Genomic DNA, 23,515 nt, shown 5'->3' on the forward strand with positions numbered 1-23,515 from the left:
TTTGACAAGAATGTTATTACAATTTAAGCGATGATATTTGAAGTATTTTTACAAGTATATTTACTTCACTTAGTCAGTAACGTATTGGAATATTAGATAGGTTTTAAATTCAAGCTTATTTTATTGTTTTATTTCGAACAGAAAACGTTAAACTTTAGTCTGATATTTGTTCTCCTAACACATTTCCAAATGATTTCGCAATGATCTATAGTTTACTTCGAGTTAAAAATGTACAACATACATATGTGTTATTTTCACATTTAACATTTTTCCATTGTCAAAAATTTTAAATTGATGAATTATAATAATTTATAAAATATAAAATCCTTATCTTAAAAAATATTACTCATATTCACATACTAATAATAATATTTTATGATAAAAAAAAAAATAGAAAATTCCGCTTCCGCTTTTATGTTAGGCCGCACGAATTTCCTAGCTCTGACGTCCCGTGGAGATGTGCTATTGAGATGAGGACGTGTCCAAGTTGGACGCGGCGATAATACTAAGTGAGTTGTGACCGGGGTGGGCTGTAAAACGTACATCAGATAGCCGCGCAGATGGGTGACGGCCGGACTCACGTGGCCCGCGCCCAAACTTGACTATTACACGAAAACAGAACAGACAGTGCAGTACTTTAACGCACAACGCGGAGACAAAATAGCCTCTCCAACGTAATATTCGATAATAGTCCCCTTGTATTTTTTTTATATAATAACACAAGGCTTATGGAACTGATGTTAAATTTTCTTTGCCACACCTATATTCCAATACACAAATCGTCTTATATCCTCGTGTGATAAAACCTTATGTACACCCCATGTTAAAAGTACACGTAGATATTGTCAAAGACAACTGTTTAGAATTCAACGCATTTTGTCTTGAACAATATATTATTATACCATATCTTACTAATATTATACATAAATGCGAAATTTGAGTCTCTATGAAATCTGGCATAGATGTAGAAGATAGTCTGAAAGAACACATAGGTTCACTTTTGATTTTTTTTTAAATTCCACGCGGACGGAATCGCAGACGAAAGCTAGTTACTAATAAACGCAAATGTTTGGATGGATGTTTGTTATAACGTATATCCAAAACTTGACTGGTGTAAGGATATGTTTGAAGGATGAACAAAAATTTCAAATAGGAAATTAAAAAAACAGTCAATCCTACCTGTAACTTACAATAACTTTGAGTGATTCTATAAATAAACTACAGAGTCTCCGAGATATACCTCATGTTAAATTATTTGTCTATCAACTATAAATGACATTAATAATAATTATTATTAACGCCATTTTATCTCATCAGTATTAATATATTCATTTGTGATGTATGTTGTGTTATAGTCTTAAAAAATAATCAATTCAGATTTATCTATTCATCTTTATAAATAGCAGCATTAATAATCTGTTATTTAATATGCACTTATTAATACAGTGATAAAAAAACACATAAAACGAAAACCAAGAAATGTTTGCGTTCTTAAAATTTAGTTTCCAGGGCATAAGTAATTTCATTTTTAATTAGAAACGTAATACTTTTAATTAAGTGTTACGTAAAAATTAGAAGACATTAAACTAAGACCGATACGTTAATTTCGTATCTAACATTATGAAACGGCAAAAAAAAGAAGACGTGACTCGTCTTAAAAAAACTATATTTATAAAACTTAGTCTCTAGAATTTGGAATTCGTAATAAATTAGTATTATAGGTACTTATTTCTGGAGCGAGAAATACCGAATCGCACGATATAAATTTGAACAAATGTATCTCATTCCTGCGATACATTCTTGTCTGTTATGTATATTGTAAAAATGTTATAAATTATGCGAAAATTTAGATGGATGGATGAATGTTTGTTAGAGTTTGTAGCTTAAACTGCTGAACGGATCATTATGAAATTTGGCATAGATGTAGAGGATATTCTGGAAGAAAACATAAGCTACTTTTTTTTGTTTTTGGTAAATCCATGCGAACGGAATCGCGGACGATAGCTAGTGTATTCTTATGTAAGCTAGTAGTAATCATAAATGAATAATTTTTAAGTAAAATAGAACATTTCATCGTAATAAATCTCAATGTTACTTATCACTAAACCTATTTGCAGCAAATAGTTATAATAATATTCCAACTGTCTAAGTTTGCACAAATAGATCTGACATACATAAATCTTAATTAAGACAGGTCGAACGTACTTGACTGCGGTCGATCTTTGACCGAACACCGAAGGTTGAACGAAGACGACTAATACTAATATGCAACTGATATTACCAACGTTTGTACATTATTATTACAGTTAAATTCTGTTAACTGATATCGTTTATAACCGAATGTTGTTTAATTTATACGGCATACAGATAAATGAGCTTCTATAAACGCTAGTTTTTTTTTTTATATGAGGAGCAGCAAGCAGCGAAAACACCAAGGTGTTGGTTTTAACTGTAGTCCTCGGCAAGAAAGGATAATCAAAATTTTGCAATACTTATCATAGAGTCTTTACATAACTAGTGATCTGCCCCCGCTTCACTTTGATGACAAAGAATACGTCTCATATCTTTTCTGTCATATCCATAACCTTGCCGTTGATGTAAAATACAGCCTATTCAATGATAATGTAGCTTTTGGTTCAGTAGTTTTGCAGCATATTTAATGCAAGCAAACAATAAAATCTTTTATCTTTATATTAGTATAGATTTGTTCATGACAACGTAAAGAGGGATAAATATTATAGCTCAATCTTATATGTTAATAAAAATATCAAGTTACGATAGCAAAACGGAGAAAGTATTCTAAAAATGTTTTATTATTTAAAACGAAAAATAAAACATTGCTATTTACAAAAAGGAGATGAGTAAATATTTATATAATTAATCTGTTATTAATTAATTACAGTAGCATTAAGAAATTCCTTTACAAGAATTATTTACTAAGATTGTTTTCTACAAACTGCGCCGTCTTGTTCTGGAGAGGCCATTGAAGTATATCTTTAGAATAGAGGAAAACTTTATTTATGAAAAAAAAAAACTTTTTCAACATAACACAACACACGCGATGCACGAGACTAATACGTAGTTTATAACAAGCTGACAGCTCAACAAAAACTATACATGGTATCCAGGTAGTTTGCAAAATTTCTAAACAATAAATTCAGATATGTACAATATAGTTCTGTTATTATAACACATTTATACTACAACTAGGCGTCGCTCGCGACTTTGTCCATGGAGTTTGAAATGAAACGATTCAGAGGCCTATGTGCTTTCCCAGACTTCGCTCTACATATATGCCAAATTTCATCGAGATCCGTGAAATCAAAAGACCTTCTAAAACATCTATTCAAATTCAAACATGCAAACATTCACATTTATAACATTAGTAAGAGGTAAGATTTTAAGTGAATATTATCTGAAATAGTTGAAATTGTTGAACATTGTCTCTATCCCTCGGCGGATGTGATGGAATATGCTATTGTTTCCCAACAGCAAATTAACGTTGCAATAAATAGCCAAACGAAAAGGATTTTAGATAGTAAATTTATCATATATAAAACCAAATATTACTGCCATATTTTTTTACACATTTATATCATTGGCCTAAACCCAATAATGTACTGATAAAAGACTTTCTAAATATTAAAGCAAGTTGCAGAAAAAATAATATTACCTACTGCAGTTCTAATTCACAACGTCAATTAAAATAATTTTTAACTCTTTCTACTAATGAACACATTTACACAGAGCTTGCATTATTTCGTAATCTCGACACGCAATATTTACTTTTTATAGAAGTTTTCAAAGGCGATTTTTTTCGGTGCTAACATATTCACTAACTAAATAATCTATTGCTGCTATTGCTTTCGAATTATTTGTACAACAAAATATTGAATTAGTATCATCATCTCCCCTGCCTTATCCTACTCCCGTAAGGTCAGCGCACCGGGTTTTCGTCCTCCACATAACTCTATCATCCGTCATCTCAGTCATCAATCCCTTCTTGATCATGTCACCTTTCACGTAATCCATCCATCTCTTTTTAGGTCTACCTCTACCGGTGTACCCCTCCACATTCATAACTAAAGTCCGTCTTGTTACATTAGAATATTGAATTAGTATAAAAATAATAAATATCAGACATACTTGTATTTATAGTATACAATTACTATTATTATAATTATAATTATAATGTGCGATTAAACTTTACAATAAACATTGTTTTTAAATACCAGGCACGTTGAAAAATACTAATATAGTCTGATATGAAAAAAACTTCATGCTACCAAAAATAAAAATAAAATAATTTTAGGTATTACAAGCAAATTAATGCCCAAATTGTGAACATAATTGTTACAAATCCAAGTTAATAGATGGTTTATATCTGGTTAAATGTAGGGAGGATAGGCATCTACTAAGCTAACGAGTACCGTCTTTCGCTCACACCACCACTTCATAATATCCTAGCATCGTGGTCAAAGGCTGGTTTATTCATTGTAAAAAACGTAGGTAACTGTAATGGCTATTTTTTACAATTTCATAGACATTTGTATTTGTACAAGCAATAATTAGAAAAACACTTGTAGAATAGTTTAGCGTATCTGTCAGTAACCGGGCTCGAGTTTTAAGATGAATAAACAATAGAAATAGTTACCTGAAATAATCGTTTTTGCAGAAAATATTGCTGTCGCGAGCGTAACATCGTTGTTCGGAGTCGAGGGGCATCTTGCACTCGCAGCACCTGAGGCAGGGGGTGTGCCAGCGGCGCTCGAGGGCCAGGAGGTAGAACCTGTCGGTGATGCGGGAGCCGCAGCCAGCGCACGCCTCTTCCGGCGGGGGCGCGGGGGGCTCGTCCGGCGGCTCGCGCTTGCGGCACGAGGTGCAGTCGCGGGGGGAGGCCGGCGACGTCGCCGTCGCCACCGGCGACAACTCGCCCCCTTGCTCGTACGCCGAAGGCAGGTACCGCTCACTCTGTTGCTGAAACAATAACACAAGTTATAATACAAGCGAAATAGAATCGATCCATTTAGGCCTACTACTTTGACTTTTAAGAGGTAGGATCTACTAAAAACGCGTATTCTCCCTTTTCAAATAGAAACGAACAACAATAAAAATCATTTGCTTGCTTGTGCGCATGTTTTGTATGTTTAATTTTAGTGAGCATGCGTTATTTTCTATGTACGTAATGCTATGCAATTGTGTGTTTGTCTTCTTTACACCAGGGACGCGAAAAATGGCAGAGTTTATATAGTACAACGGAACACTGTAATGAGATTGTATTAGTACAAAGAAACATCTTTGCATAGTCCGAGAAAATCTTAGTCCTATCGCGAGAAATTATCATTAAAATGAAATGGATGTACGGTCACAAGATACTAAAATGTTGCGGCTACTTTTACAACAGGCGCGAATGGAAATAGATAATTGACTCCCTCTTTTTTCATACAGATTAAAATTGAAATCCAGATTCTAAAAAGATCCTTACGTACGCTCGGTACGTCTAATGCAACTTTTTGTGATAAAAGTGTAACATTTGTTTAATTGCGCCTTTATTACAATAGTCATTAGTACCTAAAAAAGCATTAATTATTAATAATGTATCACGTATAGATAGTCATACATAAACATACCGCCCAATTTGTAAGTAATGAACCGTTATTGCCGAAATAATAATGGAAGAAAATTCTTAGAAGTAAGATAATAATTCCTTTGTACACTTATAAAGACATCACGAGAAAAACATTTTTCCCCGTACCGTTGTATATCTCGCATGATTGGATAAAAGGTTAATAGGACTAAATCGAGTATGAAATCTTATTAGTTACATCATTTACAATATTTCTAATTGCTATAATAAATATGAGGGTAACATTATTTATCACTAGCTTTTGCCGCGACTGCGTCCGTACGTTTTAAAAGTTCACCTTTGTCTGGCTAATTATTTTTTTCAGTAACTGATATTCAATCTTTAGATATAAGAATATTTTAAGTAACTTTTAATGACACATTTAACAAGATTGAATTATAAATATTTACGAAATTAAATTGTATTAAGACCATAGGAATGTAAACTTTGTCTCTTATTTTTAAAGACATTTAAATCGAAAACTGTACATAAATGTGTTCTCAAAGATAATTTTTTTTTGTTATAGAAATGTAATCGTAATAGGAAACATACTTTGCCGTGGCACTTGATGCTGCATCCATCATACTTCCGTCAAGTCTCTCATGAAACGTGCTCGTAGCTTAGCATAAAAAGATGGGAGAATACATAAAGGCCCGGGAGCGGTGGGCTCATTAATTAACTTTTAGTGGAGATTAAAAGGAAATTTTCTTTCGAGCACTTTTTTTAATGACAAAGCTTTTACATGCGATTTTTTCATCAAATGATGACGGATTTTTTTAATTGAAACATGAATAAAATGTGTGAATGTTGGATAGGCGCAAAAAGTACACCAGGATCGCGCCAAATGGAAATCAATCTCTACCTACCCCTCTAGGTCGTACCCCTACCCCTCTAAGCGTGGGTTGTGATGTTTTTATCTTGTAAGAAATACTATGTAGGTATTGTAAACATGTATGTTTTCTAGTTTCTCCTTTAAACTAAAATTTCATACTAATTTGTATTTATAGTGAAAAACAGAATCATAATGCAATTTTATAGTTTCATTATCAGATAATAGGTAAACACGAAAATAAATGAAACTACTGAACTTTGTGTATCCTTATCTATGAGTACAGTCTATAAATAATTTTAAACAAACTTGCTTTGCTGTGTCTGTTTGTCTACGAAGATAAAACTATAGATGTACTTCATAACAATTACATATAACTAGCTGTTGCTCGCGATTCCGTCCGCGTGCAATTAAAAAACGAAAGTGAGTAGTCTATAAGTTCTTCCTGCCTATCCTCTACACCTTTGCAAATTTCATCGAGATCCGTTCAGCCGTTTACGCTACATACTCTAACAAACATCCATCCATCCATCTAAATTTTCACATTTATAATATTAGTGTGAGTTACCAAATTTTGAGTAAGTTACCAACTGTTAGTTAAAAAACAAACAATCCGTATCCGGGAAAAACGTGAAAAGATACCAGTACATTTTTTAAATTCTCTCTGGCATATACTAGTTTGTAATACGCTATACACAGATTCTAAACACACTAATAGAATAGACGTAGCAGGTACACGTATCTTGTCTACATATAATTCTTCAAGTATGGAGTATAATCACTATTACGTATAAAAACTTTATACATTTTTTTATTACACAACGACATAATAAACTATACATATGTATGTATAATGATTATTACATCGTTTCGACATATAAGGTTATCTTACTGTCATAAAAGTCGCAGCTGTTTGAACTTAAATATAATTTGTATACAAATATACTAAAGTAGATTAGTGCGTATCGGAGAGTAATTTAAGCAAACAAATGGACCGGTTTAGTGTACCCTTTTTATAAAGAAGGGATTGTGATTGCAAACTTTAAATGCCGACGCGCTTCGGCCAGCCGCCACTACGGAACTATACACATGTATGTTTTAATTTTATAAAAATAAGAAACTGCAAATTACCAATAACTTTAGTAAAAACTTTTTAGCAATGGATAATTTTAATAATACGAACTACTTAACATGTACTTTTTTTCTAAATCAGCTTCACAAATAATTTAACATCTACCCTTCAGATAAGAGCGTTTTCTTATTTGAATGTGGAATCGTTTTGTATAGTGCGCCACCAGCGCCTAAATAGTACTTGTATAAAATGGACAAATAACTGCAATTAATACGTTTCAATACAGCACCGAACATATGTCTGGCGAGTTTAAGCAACTGGCCATTTAATTAATGTATCGGCGCGCCAGCGGCCTTTGCCAACATCTTGGCAGTGACATGTTACACCAATATGTCTGCCGATTTTGATTTTAAATACATACAAACTGCGCTTTAACTCAAACTATTTCTTACTATGTTTACCTACAAATTTACACACTTTACTTACTTTTACTTTACTTCTAAAGCTTACTCATTGTTATAAATGCGAAAGTTTGGATAGATCCATGGATTTATAACAGATGATATTAATAACAGTTGAACTGATCTAGATTAAATATCGAACAGAGATATATTATAGTCTGCTGTAACATGTAGCCTACATTTTATCCCGGAATTTACAAAACTACGAGTAGCAGGATTTATTTATTTTTGCTTTCGACTTAATGTCTCAACAATGATTAAAATATTTAGTTTGTTTTTAATTCCACGGTGAAATTTAATTTCGTACATTTTTATTGATCACCAAAGATAAAACTTAACACAAATTACATTTCTAGCTTCCTTAAATTTAATTTCTTATAAACCTTTGTAAGCCAAGGAGCAAGAGGTGGGTGTATTTAGAAAAGAATTTGAAATTCAAACATCTATTTTACAACTGAAGCGTTGATAAAATTTCCTTGGAACTCTTACAATTTATTTAAATGCAGTCGTTTACTTCGACTTTTCACAAGGCGTCAGTAACTTGAGCTGTTTCATTGAATTTTCAAGTCGACTGCAATTCCCGCAATCGGCGACTATCTTCTCGGAAATTATTTCAAATAAAATCATAAAATGGTAGAGCTAATAATTTAATGATCTCATTTGGAACACCCAACTACATATATTGCAATAATTCCCGGATTGTCGGAATAAATCGTAGAAATTTTCTCACTCATAAAATTACAATTAAATACACTTTATTTTATCTTTAATAAAGAATAAACGAATGGTATTGTCTAGGTCAGTTACAATATGAAAGATAATTTTGCTTTCATTAATAAATTACTCTCAAAATAGTAAGACGTAATTATCTTATAAAAATGAATCTCTATTTCCCTTGGCCACGGATTCACGAACGACTGGACCAATTTCGCTAATTCTTTTCTGTCGTGATTGTTACTGTCGGAAGATAGAAAATAACTCTATTAAATTTGGAATAGATATAAATAGTGACACAGTTTTCGAGGCTTACTTATTAAGATTTTTTCAATTTCGCGCCAAAAAACTCCATCCATAACATGTATTAATTAACTGAGAATAATGTGCAAAGTTTGATGAGTCGTCCATTCTCGGACACAGTGAAAATCAATTTATTTAATGGACTTAAAATTATTTGCTTCACTCACAGTTAAGTAACGGCAAAGAGAATCGTTGTTACGGAATGAACGAGATCTTCAGAGCGTAACATTCCGGGTTTTCATCTTGATAAGAGGAAATCCTTAGCTTAAAGATTTATGCTCGTTGCAATGACCTGTGGACACTCAAGTAGGTCGTGCTCTCATAATTGATGCTATTTACTTCATATTTGTTTTAATTGCCACTTTCAAATATGTATTTTGCTCATCTACTCCTTGCAAGTCACCGTAACAGTGAGCATCCCTAAACAATTAATACGTTAGAAAATGTTTATAATAAATCAGGAACTACAATCTATAAGCCTTAGTTTACTTACATAAACAGCTTAGCCTGATTGTTGTAAGGTTTAACTATTTCTTTCTGTTTTCACTTAATCTTTGTTTCAAAAATGTAATAACAGAAAATTATCGACATTTTATAATTTATAAGGTTATAACTTTAACATATTATTATATTATACATTGATTACCTCAGTCCCAGAATCTTTTATTAAATTACTAACTTTTGCCCGCGACTCCGGACCGGAATTAAAAAAACAAAAGTGAGTAGCCTATGTGTTATTCCAGACTATCCTTTACATTTGTACCAAATTTCATCGAATTCGTTCAGCCGTCTAGGCTACAAACATCCACCCATTTAAACTTTCGCTTTTATAATATTAGTATGATTACAAACTATACAAAGAATTGATTACTTTAGGAACAACATAAATGTAACATCATATTACAACAAGTTAAATGTAAAATAAATTTAAATCCACCCTCGCTTTCCATTAGGATATTATATCAAAGGTATTAACCTATCTGTGCTAATTAGTCAATAAGGTGAAACTTTCAACAGCCCACAATTCCATTATTAAATTCATGGATGCTTTTAATCTAGCATTTATGGATAAATCCAGCATACATTCACAAATAAATAAAAACTTAAAACTACATCGAAAATGTATTTATTTTTATCTACCATACACTTCTGTATTAATATTATAAAGCGTAAACAGACAATTATTCGGGGCATAAGATGTCAGCATTAACAACATATTTTTGAATAATTCTGTCTCTGATACAAACCTTACGACATGCTTTAAGCTATATATTAAATAATTTGAAAAAAAAAACTTCATTTGGGAAAGGGACCATAAACTACAAGCTGCCAATGTTAAGGAAGCAAGGTTTGGCATTTGCAATTGAGAATTTGAGAAATGTAAACAACAAAATAAAGTTTTTATGATTGCATGCAGATGAAGCCGCACGGGAACAGCTTGTTTCGTAATAAATGTACTATGATACAATTTCAAAAATATGTACTAAAATAATGTATAAAACTTACTAACTACTTAGTATTTCGTTAAATACGAGGTTAGGGATGTAAATTACATCATATCTTAGTAATTATTATATTACAGATTTTATTTAATTAACACCATTTGTATCAATGGCTATCTCCTACTGTATTTATTAAAAAAACTGTTTTAGCATAGAATATTTAAGAAAAAACGAAAATACGAAGCAATTAAAACGAAATATTGAGTGTCTGGTTTGTATAAATATTTACAGCTAATAAAAAACCGAAAAAAGTTTAAATAAAATCAAAAGAAAACTTAAAAATAAACATGCACACAAAATGTAGTAAATTGGTCTCAAAATAAATTTTCTATCTCAAAATCTAGATTTTAATTTACGATATTTCAATACCTTACTATTAAAATTCAAGCATTAAAATATCACTGACCTAAAGTTAACTACTATAACTGCACACAATAATACGAGTTTAAAAAAAACATATGTAAATTACGTTTACAGTAAGATATTTCTTTTCACTCATTATAAACTATAAAAGAATACATCTTACTTCGCATTGTACTATAAATGGGAAAGTTGGATGGATGGATATTTGTTACTACGTAGATCCAAAATACCACAACGGATCTCGGTAAAATTTATCACAGATATATTACATAGTCTAGAAGAACACATAGATTATTTACTAAGTATTTTAATCCGCCAAGACGATATCGCAGGCAAAAACTAGTAGTACTGCTATAAAAAGGAAAGATTTGTATGTGTGTTCGTTAGAATCGAATAATCTAAAAAAATCTAATGTTATTTCATCTCTAAAAATCACAAGCTGTATTTTATTAATAAAAATAATACTTAAATATTATTAATTATTTAAAAATAACTGTCAAGCCGTGCAAATCCAAGGCGGGCTGCTAGTTTAATATAAATCGGTAATGAAAACATATGTTTTTAAAAGATGTATACTTAGAATTCAGTCTAATGAGTGTTATTTATTTATTGTTTGACATTTCACTGGATAACTTTAAAATATAATCTACGATTATTCAACACACAATAATACAATAATGCGATACAAAACGAATAGTGCTTCGAACAAAAGAAAAAACATATTTATTTTACAAAAGTGTCATTTGAATTTGTTAAATGAAGGCAATAAATAAAATTAGTATAAAAACAAAAAGTTAGAAGGTTCTAAATGTAGGAGCAAAAGTAACGTCTCGCGTCGCGTCGCGCCGACGGCGGCGGCGGCTGTCTAATCGGCTTTTGATAAAACTAAAGTTCAAATTGAATTCTTGTGTTTCTAAAATTTATTTAATTTTATTACACCAACAATCGGTATTACAAATGTTTATTGATTGTACTTGCTAAAAACTTAATTGGCTCTTCGCACCTATTAGTCAATAATACAGTAAGAAAGAAATTATTGAAAGAGCGAATCTCTATTTTTAACAATTGAACATAATAAAAACTTGCGGCCGAATTAAGCGAATGGAAAATCAATAACACAATTATTTAAATGTTTAATACAAGTATTTGTTAGTCGAAACTCAAGGGTATATAACACCCCTTATCGCATTCCATTTTAATATTATTTTTTGGTGTCGATTTGATGTGAAGAAGTTAAATTAACTGATGTTAACTGTAGCAATGTTATTTGCGGCAGATTTACAAAGCCAAACCGTGCTTCAAATAATAAAACTCATAATTTGCATCTTTTTTTGGATGTAATTGTACGTAAATTAAATTGTGAATCAGAATTGAAATTAACTTAATTACCATTATGTTCAGGATTGTATAATACGAGTAAACACTAGAAATATATTTCATAAAGGAGCAACATGAACACTAATTATAAGAAAATTAAATATAACTTTGTTAACATATCCGGTACATATTCCAATAGACAGAGGATTGAAGCTAAATTAGCAAAATATAATTACTTATTATTTAAAACGTCTGTAGAAGGTTGGAAAATTCTGGTAATTAACGATTGACTGTTTTTTTTTATAAGGATAGTCTTCTGCCGCCCCATCGTTCTCCCCCTGGTGTGGTGCATCCAAGGACTTTGTTTTCATTTTAACAATGGACTACTATAGTAGTAACCTATAGGTTAATGTTACTTAAAACCATCAAAGTGGATGCTAGAGTATTCAAAAATAAAAAAAAAAGTATCATGTGCATTAATAGCAATTCCCCTCAAGAATCAGTCACCGAACTAGTGCATACCATCTTCTAACCTCTTCACCACCTAACATAGAGTAGTATCGCAGCGCCGGTTTATCCATTATAAAAAAATATTAAAAGAAATTTCAAACCAAATCATAGGTATAGCAGAACTAAAAGTTCCCAACAAGACATCTTCTATAATATTTTATTTTTATAATAAGAAACGAGAGAATGTTCTAGTATTTTTATTTTTAACGAAAAATAATGTAAGTTACAACAATGGTGTTTATTTTAATTTTCAATAAAAAACGTTGTTGTTTGACTTACCAATTTAAACAATTCAATATTAGAAAAGATATAATTATTATTTCTTAGACTAAATTATTATATCAATAATAATAAAAATATTACGCGGGGTTCGGTACGTTTAGGCTCAAAAGTAACCGCGCTCAAACTTTGCCAAGAACGCTTTCCTACACAATATCAAGATGAACAAAAACTGAATTTATTAAATGTTTCTACGGGAGATTTATATAAAATAATTACTATTTGAAAAGTAAACAAAAAAGTTTATATAATGACGCGTACATTTATATAAATTATTAGAACGACGAGAGTAAGGGACGTAAGTAGGCTCTGGTGGCGACTTTATCTTACAAAAGATTTCAACGCATAGTCTCCTGTCTACAATATCCTCTAAAATTTCTTCATGCTTTTGATCACCTATATAAAATGCAACACTAATAATAAATCTTATGTTTATATACCGTTTCATTGATTTATTCGTCGAATAAAGATAAACATTTAAAAGTAAAAGTTAAATTGTACTGTTATATTTAAATTTTCCTAATATTAAAAGCAGGAATTATTTATTTGTCTAATAACAATGTTGCCGCGCTAAATGCAAAAAACGGTAAAGAGCTTTCAAACTAATTATGTTTTTCAAAGACTAACTGTAGAGGACACTTAACTTATTAACCGAAAACTTTAGTCGAAAACAAATATCGTTGGTGTTTAAAAGTCTGTTAAGAAATTCGGGGAAAAAATTAAACTAAAACGCTTAATAAAAATCTCACCCAGTGCATCGCTCCCCTCTCCTCGTATACTCCCATCTGGGGGTCAATTTTTCCGTTTTCTATTTTCGAACGATTGGGCCTGTGCCCCACTGCACTACCGCACTAACACACGTGGCATCACAGCCGTGCTCACTTCGTCGTCGCCGACGGACTACTGACGGTCGAGCGACGGTCTCGATACTTCGTGGGCAGGAGGCGCCTGGTGACGCCCAATGCTACGCCCCCGGGTCGATGGTGGGTTCTAGCAATTCATAATTTTTTTTAACTTTTTCGTACGCGCCGTAACTGAATTTTTTGAAACTTACGCTCAATTGTTATTCTGTACAACGGATAGATGAATTGTTTTAACTTAACGTCGTTTTAAACTTTTATTATTTCGTAAATAATAAAGACTTATGTAAAATAACCCCATACTGCATTTTCTAGTTCGAAAATTAAAAATATTTAGTAAAACAAATATATCTATACATATGTGTAGATGTCTTCATCACGTTTAACCCAGGCCACACTTGACACCATAGATATAAACAAAAAGTACGAATAAAACCTTTTTTTATAATATGTATTAGTTAAGATGTTTGAATAGCGATTCATTTTATTTTCTTCGTTATTAAATTGTGTAATAAAAATAAATTAATGTATTCGACTTAAAAATGTAATGAATTCGAAATACTGTACCATAATAAAACTCCAAAAATGTACACCTACGTACAACGCACCTCCTAATAATAAGGTCTGCACGCAGACTGCTCCATACATCTATCAACCGTCATATTTGAATTTTACACAATCCATCTAAACTTTCTACCTCTACCTTTGCCATTCACATTCAATCGTAATACTTTCTTACTTACAATTTAATAATAAGTAATATTCTATCTATTAAAAAAGTTACAGTGTGTTAATTTCATTTTAAACTAACAATCAAAACGTAAATTAAATACTCATGCACTAAACTAGGAGTAAATTAACAAAGCCAAAATTAGCAGCAATTTAATTCACATTTGTTGAGTTATTAATAAACTTATGCAGTCGGAAATTCAGTTACAATATTCTCGCAAACCCTTTGTAGTGTTAACACAATTAAACAGTTGTGTCTGTTCCCGTATTAACTAACATTTAGAATTAATTTCTGTCAATTCATAAATAATTAAAACGCAGTTTTGTACTAATCTATATAAAAATATATATAAACAGTGGTATATAATCGTTCTTAATTATTGAATTACATTAATAATCGAATAAAGGTTATAGAAGCAGGTTCACGTTCATATATATCAAAAAATCAGTCTTTTGTAGCCCTCATTGAAACGACTATCGACCTTTTAAAACGCTAATAATCCCTAATAACTGAACATTCGTCCACGCGGTCGAGGGTTCGAATCCCGCCATTCGACTATTCACGAAAGCCATATCACAAACAAAAAGCTTATTTCAAATGGTTACAAAAACAACAATGAATAACCAATATTCTACTATTATTTAAAGAAATGAAACATAATTTTCTTCCTTTCTTTACATAAAACATTAGTACATTTTGTTCATTTACTAATTTTTCCTTTAACCTTTCCAACTAAGCTGTAGGCTCGTGCTAGGATACGGTTTACGACAATAGTCGAATGGCGAGATTCGAACCCTCGACCGCAAGATCGGTAGTCCGTACCCAAAAACATTAGGCTATTGGGCTCATTTTTTACACGAATAGATTAACAAAACATGTTTCTTAAATGATTTTGTTTTTACAGGAGGTACATTCAGGAAGTTTCTTAATGACACTAAAAGCTTTAAACACTTGGGATACTCATATATTTAATCCGAAAACATGTCGCGCTTTTATACGAGATTGACTACTAACAGTAAGGTTTTACGTATGCAAGGCGTGGGTTTTTTCCCATTGGGTCAATAGAATCTATACAACCAATCAACCTAATGGGAAAAAACCCTTTAAGACGATCCATCGGTGGACAGAGCAGCCCAACGAGAAACACCCGACTTCGCAATACAACGTTATAGAGGTTCCTACATAGGCACGCGTCGACGACATATAGAGTGTGCATACCTTTGAGTAAACTCTCGCACAACTGTTTAGTCGCACTTTCACTACCAATGTGTAGGCGCGCACACTACTCGATTTTTTGTTGTGCAACTAAACAGTTGAATGGGCTGCGAAACAACCGACAATTGACAATCGAACAAGTTGGGTTGGTTAACTCTTTTAATCAAAATTGTTCTGGTTCTTTAAAACAACTTTAAATTAAAAAAAAATAATGTTTAGTTGTTTTTCTTCATTTACATTTATTTTAAGCGATTAGAAATCACATATTTATTTGCAATGAATTTTCTATCAGTTGACCATTTGTGAAGAATTTATATAATTAAAATCTACTAAACTAATCTTTTAACCTTTTCAAAATACTTACCAACCGTATAAAATATCCAAGTTAAAAAGAAAATGTCCTTAAACTGCTCTAGTACAGAATAGAGTGAGCGAAGCTGCCGCCAACGAGCTTTTCACGAAGCACTAAAGTTACCGAAGGAGAAAAAATATGAAATGAAACCTTTGAAAGAAGTAATTGAAATAAATTTTACGCGGCGCCGTCGTAAATTTGCAATGAAAATTCCATCCAATATTTTTTCTATTTTTCAATATCGCATGGTAAAAGAATTTATGAAAAAATATAAATAAACCATTTATTGGATCGTAACTTCCTTTTATTTTTGAATTAATGTATTCATCTTTCTTACTTTCCGTTCTTTATTTTCTTTCTTTTCTTTCTAAATACTGAGCGGAGGTCCGATAAGTATGTACTATACGGTATAAAGACTCTTCTATACATCTCCGTCATATACGAGTTCACTTACTTCTTAGGCATATGCCTATACATTATTCGTTGTTCCTCTACAAAGGAACCTGCTATTTTTGTCGAATTTAATTCCTCGACTTGACTGAAAGTCGGTACAATTGTAAGAACAATGTTATTCAATAACATAACTCTATTAATTTTATTATCACATAATAATACACATATCAATGACACTTAACAATTTTTTTAAATGTTTGTTTTATTTAACTTTAATTTCAACGGCGACTGCATATTGATGTACCTGTAAAAAAACATTGTAATAATTATACTAAAATAATTACTACTAGTTGAACCCGACATCATTTGCGATGCCATAAATAACGTTAGAGTGATTAACTAAACATTTAAGATAGTGTTATAGAAAAAATATAATAGACTAGCTATCGCCTGCGACTCCGTCCGCGTGGAAGTAAAGTAAAAACAAAGCGAGTAGCCTATATGTTTCTCTAGACTATCCTCTACATTTATAACAAATTCCTTCAAAATCCGTTCAACCGTTTAGGCTACAAACTTTAACAAACATCCATCCATCTAAACGTTCGCTTTTATAATATTGGTATGAAGTATGGTTTTAGTGTGTTTTATGCAATTTTAAGAATGCCCTAATAAAAATTCTGGGGTACAAATATACCGGCATTAAATTTAAGCAAATCACATTCGATCACAAATCATAGCTGCTAGCGCCATCTATTTAACTTATCAGTAAAAAATAATTGTTAACCTTAGAATATAGATGGAGCGATGTTAAAATCTTAATTACCTAGTTATTTAATCACTTCAAATAAGTTTATCAAAATAAGTAGTGTTAAGTTACGGTAATTGTAAATAATTGTCAATTATTCATAATTTCTAGTTCTTCAACTTAATTTAAAATTATCTAAAGCTAACCTAACATATCCAATTTACTTTTTATTGGTGTTTATTACATTTAAAAGTTACATTTTGAACGAATGTAATGTGATGTATTTCTTACTTTTACCTTTACTTGTACTTCTCTTGGTAATTCTTAATAATTTTTAAATTAATTGGATTTACCGTAACATATCTATATAACTGTACTACTGGTAGGATGCAGCCGCCATTGTATGCAATATGGGAAACATTTTTGAGAGTTACGTCACATTTTAGAAACATTTACCGTCAAACTGTAGAAAGAGAAATAGAACGTCCCCGACCAATACTGAAACTCACTTTCGCATCATTAATTCCTCTTTATAATTCATAAAACTTTGTAACGTGTCAAAATCACTTATCTGTTTACAGAATACTGAATATTTCATACCATCCCAAGGAGCGATACGACTCCTTGTTGTATCATAAGGGTAATAAGCTTGCGTGGTTCCTGATAAGTTCGGTTGATGATTCAATAGCCAGCATTGGCTCCTGCAACAGGATTTGAGCTGAAACTTGGAACAATCCTGATCGGGTAGACGATCTGTTCTATAATGCAGCCAACCATACCAGTCCGGTGTTATCTGTTTCAATGTAATGACATAAATTAAATTAATAATAAAAAATAATTACCCAGATAGTATTGATTGGATTTGATTTTAGTTCTACGCGTTACCTTCGAGATAAAGTTCAATTCCTAATTTTATTTTCGTGTTCTTTCTACTCCCACACAACGCTAGTTTCCATCCTTTCTTATAGTACCACACGTTCGAACAAAATAATTAGGATTAATGGTCTTTCACTAAACTATCTCTTAATATGTATCGACCACGTCTCCAGTTAACATTAGATGCACTTGTGGTCAGGCGCAAATTAATTCGTTATGAAAATATTATATCAATTTACATTGCATCTTACCTGAGTTGCATCATATTCAAGTTTAACGCTCTTGTTGTATTCGACCCAACGACTGCGGCCGATGAAATAATAATTGTTTTCGAAATATTGATTGCCGAAAGCATCGCAACCTACGTTACGACCATCCTATAGTTATTACAAAACTATGATTACAAGATATATCCTAGCTCCTATTCCCTTAATAGGGTTGGCACAAGTCTGATAGGACGAAGCGATTATAATGCATAAATATCCTGTGCCGCTTTACTTCTTAATGAGAGATCTTTCGCATTTAAATAAAATAAAAGATGCGTATCAATTGACAAACAATATTTAAATAAGACTTATACTTCACCTTTAAAGTATCAAAACGGCCCAATTTCCAAAGAGACTTCCACAATCCACCGTTCCTATAAATAATTGTAAAGAAGTAACGTATTTTTCCTAATGAACTCATTGTTGTTTCTATAAAAGTCAACTTCAACTTTGATAATTTTTATGTAAGAATTGACATTTATTTTTTTTTAATTAAGATTTTTTATTTTTAATGGCCGACAACTCGGAAACGTTTTTACGTTTTTGCAATTATCTGGCTTAAACTCATCTTGTTATTCTGTAAAAAATCCGTATGGTTTTCCAATGGTTAGAGAGAAAATAATCCGAAAGGAGAGTGAAGTAATAGAAAAGTTGATTTACTCCCTTAAAAAACCTAATAAGCTTAGATTTCTAATAACATTTTTTATTATTTTTATACTTCCAGTTTAACTCTCTGGCTTCATTAAATTATTGCAATTTAAAAAAAAAGGAATTAAACTGATGATGGTGAAATAAAAAACATTTTATACGAAAGCAACAAAATGTAATAATAACAATATTTTGTTTTTCGCTCAGATTTCTTCACAGCCTAAACGGAAACGGTCTTACCACAAAAAACTTAGTTAGTGTTTAGATTCCGTTTGACCGCAGAACTTCAATGCTGTTACACTAAAATATAATTTGTGGTTTCAGTTTAGCCTCACTACACGTGCAATCCAAAAGTTTAAACTCTTATACCGGTGTCTAATTTTTTGTGGTAACACAGGATTCTATGTGGTTGTTCATTGGATGCTGATACGGAAAAAAACTATAAACTAAAGAAAATTGTTGCGTTTCACAATTGATTGTGTGCATATTAAATTGTGTTTTTTCGGACAATAGTCATGATTAATGTTCGATTATGATGATCATTTGATTTTGATAGTTAAACTTACAATTGACAAAAAGTTACGACAAATGATGCGTTTACAAATATAGCCTAAGGGTCTATTGCGAATATTTTCGTGACAGTCGCGAGAACGTAATCGTAACGTCATCGACAAAATTTGTATGAGATTTATTGATGTACGTTACGCTCGGGCGCTGTTTAATTCTAATATAAATTAGTCGATCATGTTACGAAAACTTTCTCGTAAATTTTCACGGTTGACCCTCCGATCTACTGTTATCACTAAAATAGAGAGATATAAATATAAAAAGCTATTAATAATACACAAAAAAGTCCTAATTCTATAAGATACAGAATATACAACATTTATGGATATATTCTACGTGATTAATAAAATCCACACGACGATGTTTAAATCAATATCGTCATAGTAAAATAAGATATGGCAACATTCAATAAAAGTGTAAATTAATGGAATACATTATAGATTATTTATAAAAAATAAAATAATTTATCTATTGGAAGAAAAAATTAGCGTTGGCACAGAATAATGTACTTATTTAGTACAACCTATTAACTGCAAAATACATGATTATATATGAACTTATTTAGCTCGGCACATGAAGTTTCATATTTATATATAATGTACTGTAGAATCCGTTTAATGACCAATAGCTTATTACGAAGCAACAAGACGGTTTTCATATTAATTCCCCTCTTGTGACCTATTCTTAATAAATTGTAACCGGTTATATATTCCTAGCTTCTTCGACTGTGTTCGGCTAACAGAGACGAGGCATTAAGTCTGCAGTATTGTTAGAAGAGAATTTATAATATTTTTGCAATTTATTTTATTTATCTAAATTGTTCGTCTCTAATAAAATAACAAAAAGAGGAGATATTTTCAGCTAAATGATTCGTATGTATTGAATCGAAGGAAAATCATCATAATAAACGGATTCCACTGTAATTGTTTATAAATTACACTCTTATTTAAATAACGGAAATTTGGGGCAAATTACATAATAAAAATATCATACCAAGTTGCATTTATCACAAGCATAAATGTAAATACAAATATTCTTCAATGGATTTTTTTTAATATGGTATTCGCAACCAAGTAACAAAATTATGATAGATTTAAAATAAATTGACATTTTGTAAAAATAAAAAGAAACACAACCCAAATACAACTGTTATTAAGTCGGTGAGATTTATAACTATATTATTTCATAATTATTTAGTAAATATTATATTTAATAAGATATAGTTTCTACAAAATACAAATAGAATCACTTCATTGCTATTTCTAGTAAATATATTGATTACATAAATCGGTTACAAAGTGGCTAATTACTATTTCCATTTATAGATTTCAAAAACAGATAATGTACAGGCAATTGAAAGTTTTCACTTTATTGCAGTGGCAGCTCTACATAGTCCGCTCGAGCAATAAAATGTGTAAATCATATTCATTAAAATTTGTATGAAATTAAGCTCTAAAATAAAATAATAAGGCTTATTTTCAGCTTTAAAAATTAATATATGCGAATGGAATTGCGCACGCCATCTGTGGGTCTTTTGAGGAAATGACTGGCGCTTTAAATACATGTCTAGGATAAAATGTATGGCGAAGAATTAACTCCTGTGCGGCGCTCAAGCATTCCAAACTCTCTCCAACAGATGGCGCTGTGACGATTTCTTATTTTATTAAATAAAAATTACCGTTTGAGATGTTTTAAGATTATTGTTTACAATTCGTTATTAACTTACTAGATTTTTAAACATCAAATGTGAAAAACAAATTACCAAAAACAACACTAAAAACATTACAAAGTACGAATTCATTAATTAATATTATTTAAATTTGGCTAAAACTGAATTTTGAACATCATTCAGCCAACGCATAAGTAGTGCACTACCGGTTGGGACCCACGAGCCGCCACTTTTTTTTTCGAAATAAAAATCTAAATATTAAGACTTTGCATTCATGTGAAAAGACTAAATATTTAAATTGATGAACGCTGAATATTACCATGATCGCAATATAGCATAGCAGTACTCGAAATATCACCAACCGGATTTAAACGTTAAAGTTATCTGACCCGATAAGCAAAATTCACATTAAGTTAGCTCACTAGCGCCACTATGTCCAAAAATGCGACCTCCTCGTCTTACTGTAGCTGTCTTATCATATTTTTCTTTTGTCATTTTCCATGCCTCAGCAGGTTTTATATATTTTCTGACAGAACTATAACCCTCTATTCACTTCTAACAGAAATATTAATCTGTTTAACTTTTTAACTTTTTCTTATGAGACATTATTATACGGATAACACTAACGTTACATTCCGGTGGCGGCACTGACTAGTTTCCGACCCGTCGGGGGTCCATCATCGGGTCGTATTACTATGCAATTTAAGTATGGTCAAATAAGGATGTCTAGGCCGATGAGACCGACCATCGTCACATTCTGTCAGAAAATATGTAAAACATACAAACATGAGTAAAAGGAGGGCGTTAGTGAATTATCATAATTATTTTTCACTTCCAAAAAAAATTATAACTAAAGTATATGACAAGTTTGAATAACATTAAAAATTTCTCAACCGGATCATAGACGTACATATTTAGTATAAAAACATGTATAATTGTATTTTAAAAATATTCTTCGCATCGCTACGATACACGTCAACAGTCAAGACATTCTTAAAACTAAACGCTACGGGAAGATTAACATTCTGTTCCACTACAAGTTTTATCTAACACCAATATCTAATCTATCACAAAATAGTTATATACAAATATCTTAGTGGAGTCTAAAAATTGTGTTCTGCGCACAAAGTTTACAAATGTATGGAAGAGACATACTGTGACGACCCTCCTTAGGGATAAGAGCGAGTTGATGCACAAAGTTAAGATCCGCCAAGATATCTGAATACTACTAGAACATACTTAAACTTAAGTAAAGCGCCGTGCGCGATACAAGATAACATAAAAACCCTTCAAATACTAAATACCTTTTCCATTTTTATCAATAACTAATGATACTTTAAAAAACTGCCTTAACAACTCTGTGGCCAAAGATCAGATCGCGATAAGTACATATTTCCTCAGTATCGTCATCACCATCTTACTACAAGTCCCCACCGAGGGGTCCGAGCCTATCCTAAGTAAGGGGTGAGTAGGGCATAGTCAACTAAGCTGGCCCACTGCGGGTTGGTTAACTTCACACATATCTTTGAATTTCTTCGCCGATTTGTGCAGGTTGCATCACGATGTTTGCCTTCACCGTAAGAACGTCGGGAACGTTGGGTTTTTTTTGTTCAGTATGACTTATTAATATAGGTATAATCGCTAAAAATGCTTATTACATGTATATAAATACATGCAAATTATTACATATATATGTTGCAATCAGAAGAAGAAATCAATTTGAATTTAAGTCATAATTAGAACACGAGCGCCGCCGAACGACTTTCGTGAGAACTTAGATGATTCTGAAAATAGGGATCGTTGCGAGAACATTGTTTGAAGGATATGAGGTTGGTAGATCGATGATATCCTGACTGAGGAGCATTGTGAATGTGTCCCTGGAACCCGACTTTCCCATGGCCGCCCACATGTCATCTCGACTAGTAGCCATTCTGATATCGTGCTAGCTCAAGACGACATATATATCAAATATTTTAATAGTGCCGTCAAGATTACTTGATACTTTAGTTCCTTGTCTTGTAAAGTAATGAAATTACATTTATCATATACTAACCTATGGCCACAGAATTGTATCAACACATATCGTTGTCTCTATTTTTTGCATAGCGAAAGAGAAGGAGGACATGTTATCATTCAAATGTTCATTGGAAACACACTGCCGTTCGAAAACGCTTGGTTTACTTACATACATGGGTTCCAATATGTAAAACAATCATTT

General features: G+C 31.7%; 2 protein-coding genes across 4 annotated transcripts in view; both read right to left on the reverse strand.

The window, feature by feature from the left end:
* LOC106110202 (protein apterous-like) overlaps positions 1-13,924 on the reverse strand; it is a 54,180-nt gene extending 40,256 nt beyond the window's left edge. The window contains exons 1-2 of the mRNA XM_013291933.1: positions 13,726-13,924; positions 4,655-4,977 (exon numbers count right to left, since the gene is read on the reverse strand). Of these exons, the coding sequence (XP_013147387.1) occupies positions 4,655-4,977; positions 13,726-13,761 (359 nt within the window). The 5' untranslated portion in view covers positions 13,762-13,924. The remainder of the gene's footprint in view (positions 1-4,654; positions 4,978-13,725) is intronic.
* Positions 13,925-16,779: 2,855 nt separating this feature from the next.
* Positions 16,780-18,888, reverse strand: LOC106110231 (probable NADH dehydrogenase [ubiquinone] 1 alpha subcomplex subunit 12). 3 transcript variants are annotated; one of them, XM_013291974.1, is made up of 5 exons: positions 18,733-18,886; positions 18,399-18,524; positions 18,051-18,064; positions 17,872-17,972; positions 16,780-16,830 (listed from the first exon to the last, which is right to left on the reverse strand). In XM_013291974.1, the coding sequence occupies exons 1-5, from the start codon at positions 18,832-18,834 to the stop codon at positions 16,805-16,807; spliced, it is 369 nt and encodes a 122-aa protein (XP_013147428.1). In that variant the 5' UTR covers positions 18,835-18,886; the 3' UTR covers positions 16,780-16,804. The 3 variants fall into 3 exon arrangements, with proteins under 3 accessions (XP_013147428.1, XP_013147427.1, XP_013147429.1); XM_013291973.1 differs by having other exon boundaries at positions 17,872-18,064; positions 18,733-18,885; XM_013291975.1 differs by lacking the exons at positions 16,780-16,830; positions 18,051-18,064 and having other exon boundaries at positions 17,886-17,972; positions 18,733-18,888.
* Positions 18,889-23,515: the final 4,627 nt, after the last annotated feature.

The sequence above is a fragment of the Papilio polytes genome, unplaced genomic scaffold (assembly GCF_000836215.1).
Source record: "Papilio polytes unplaced genomic scaffold, Ppol_1.0 DF820711.1, whole genome shotgun sequence".
NCBI classification, from domain to species: Eukaryota; Metazoa; Arthropoda; class Insecta; order Lepidoptera; family Papilionidae; genus Papilio; species Papilio polytes.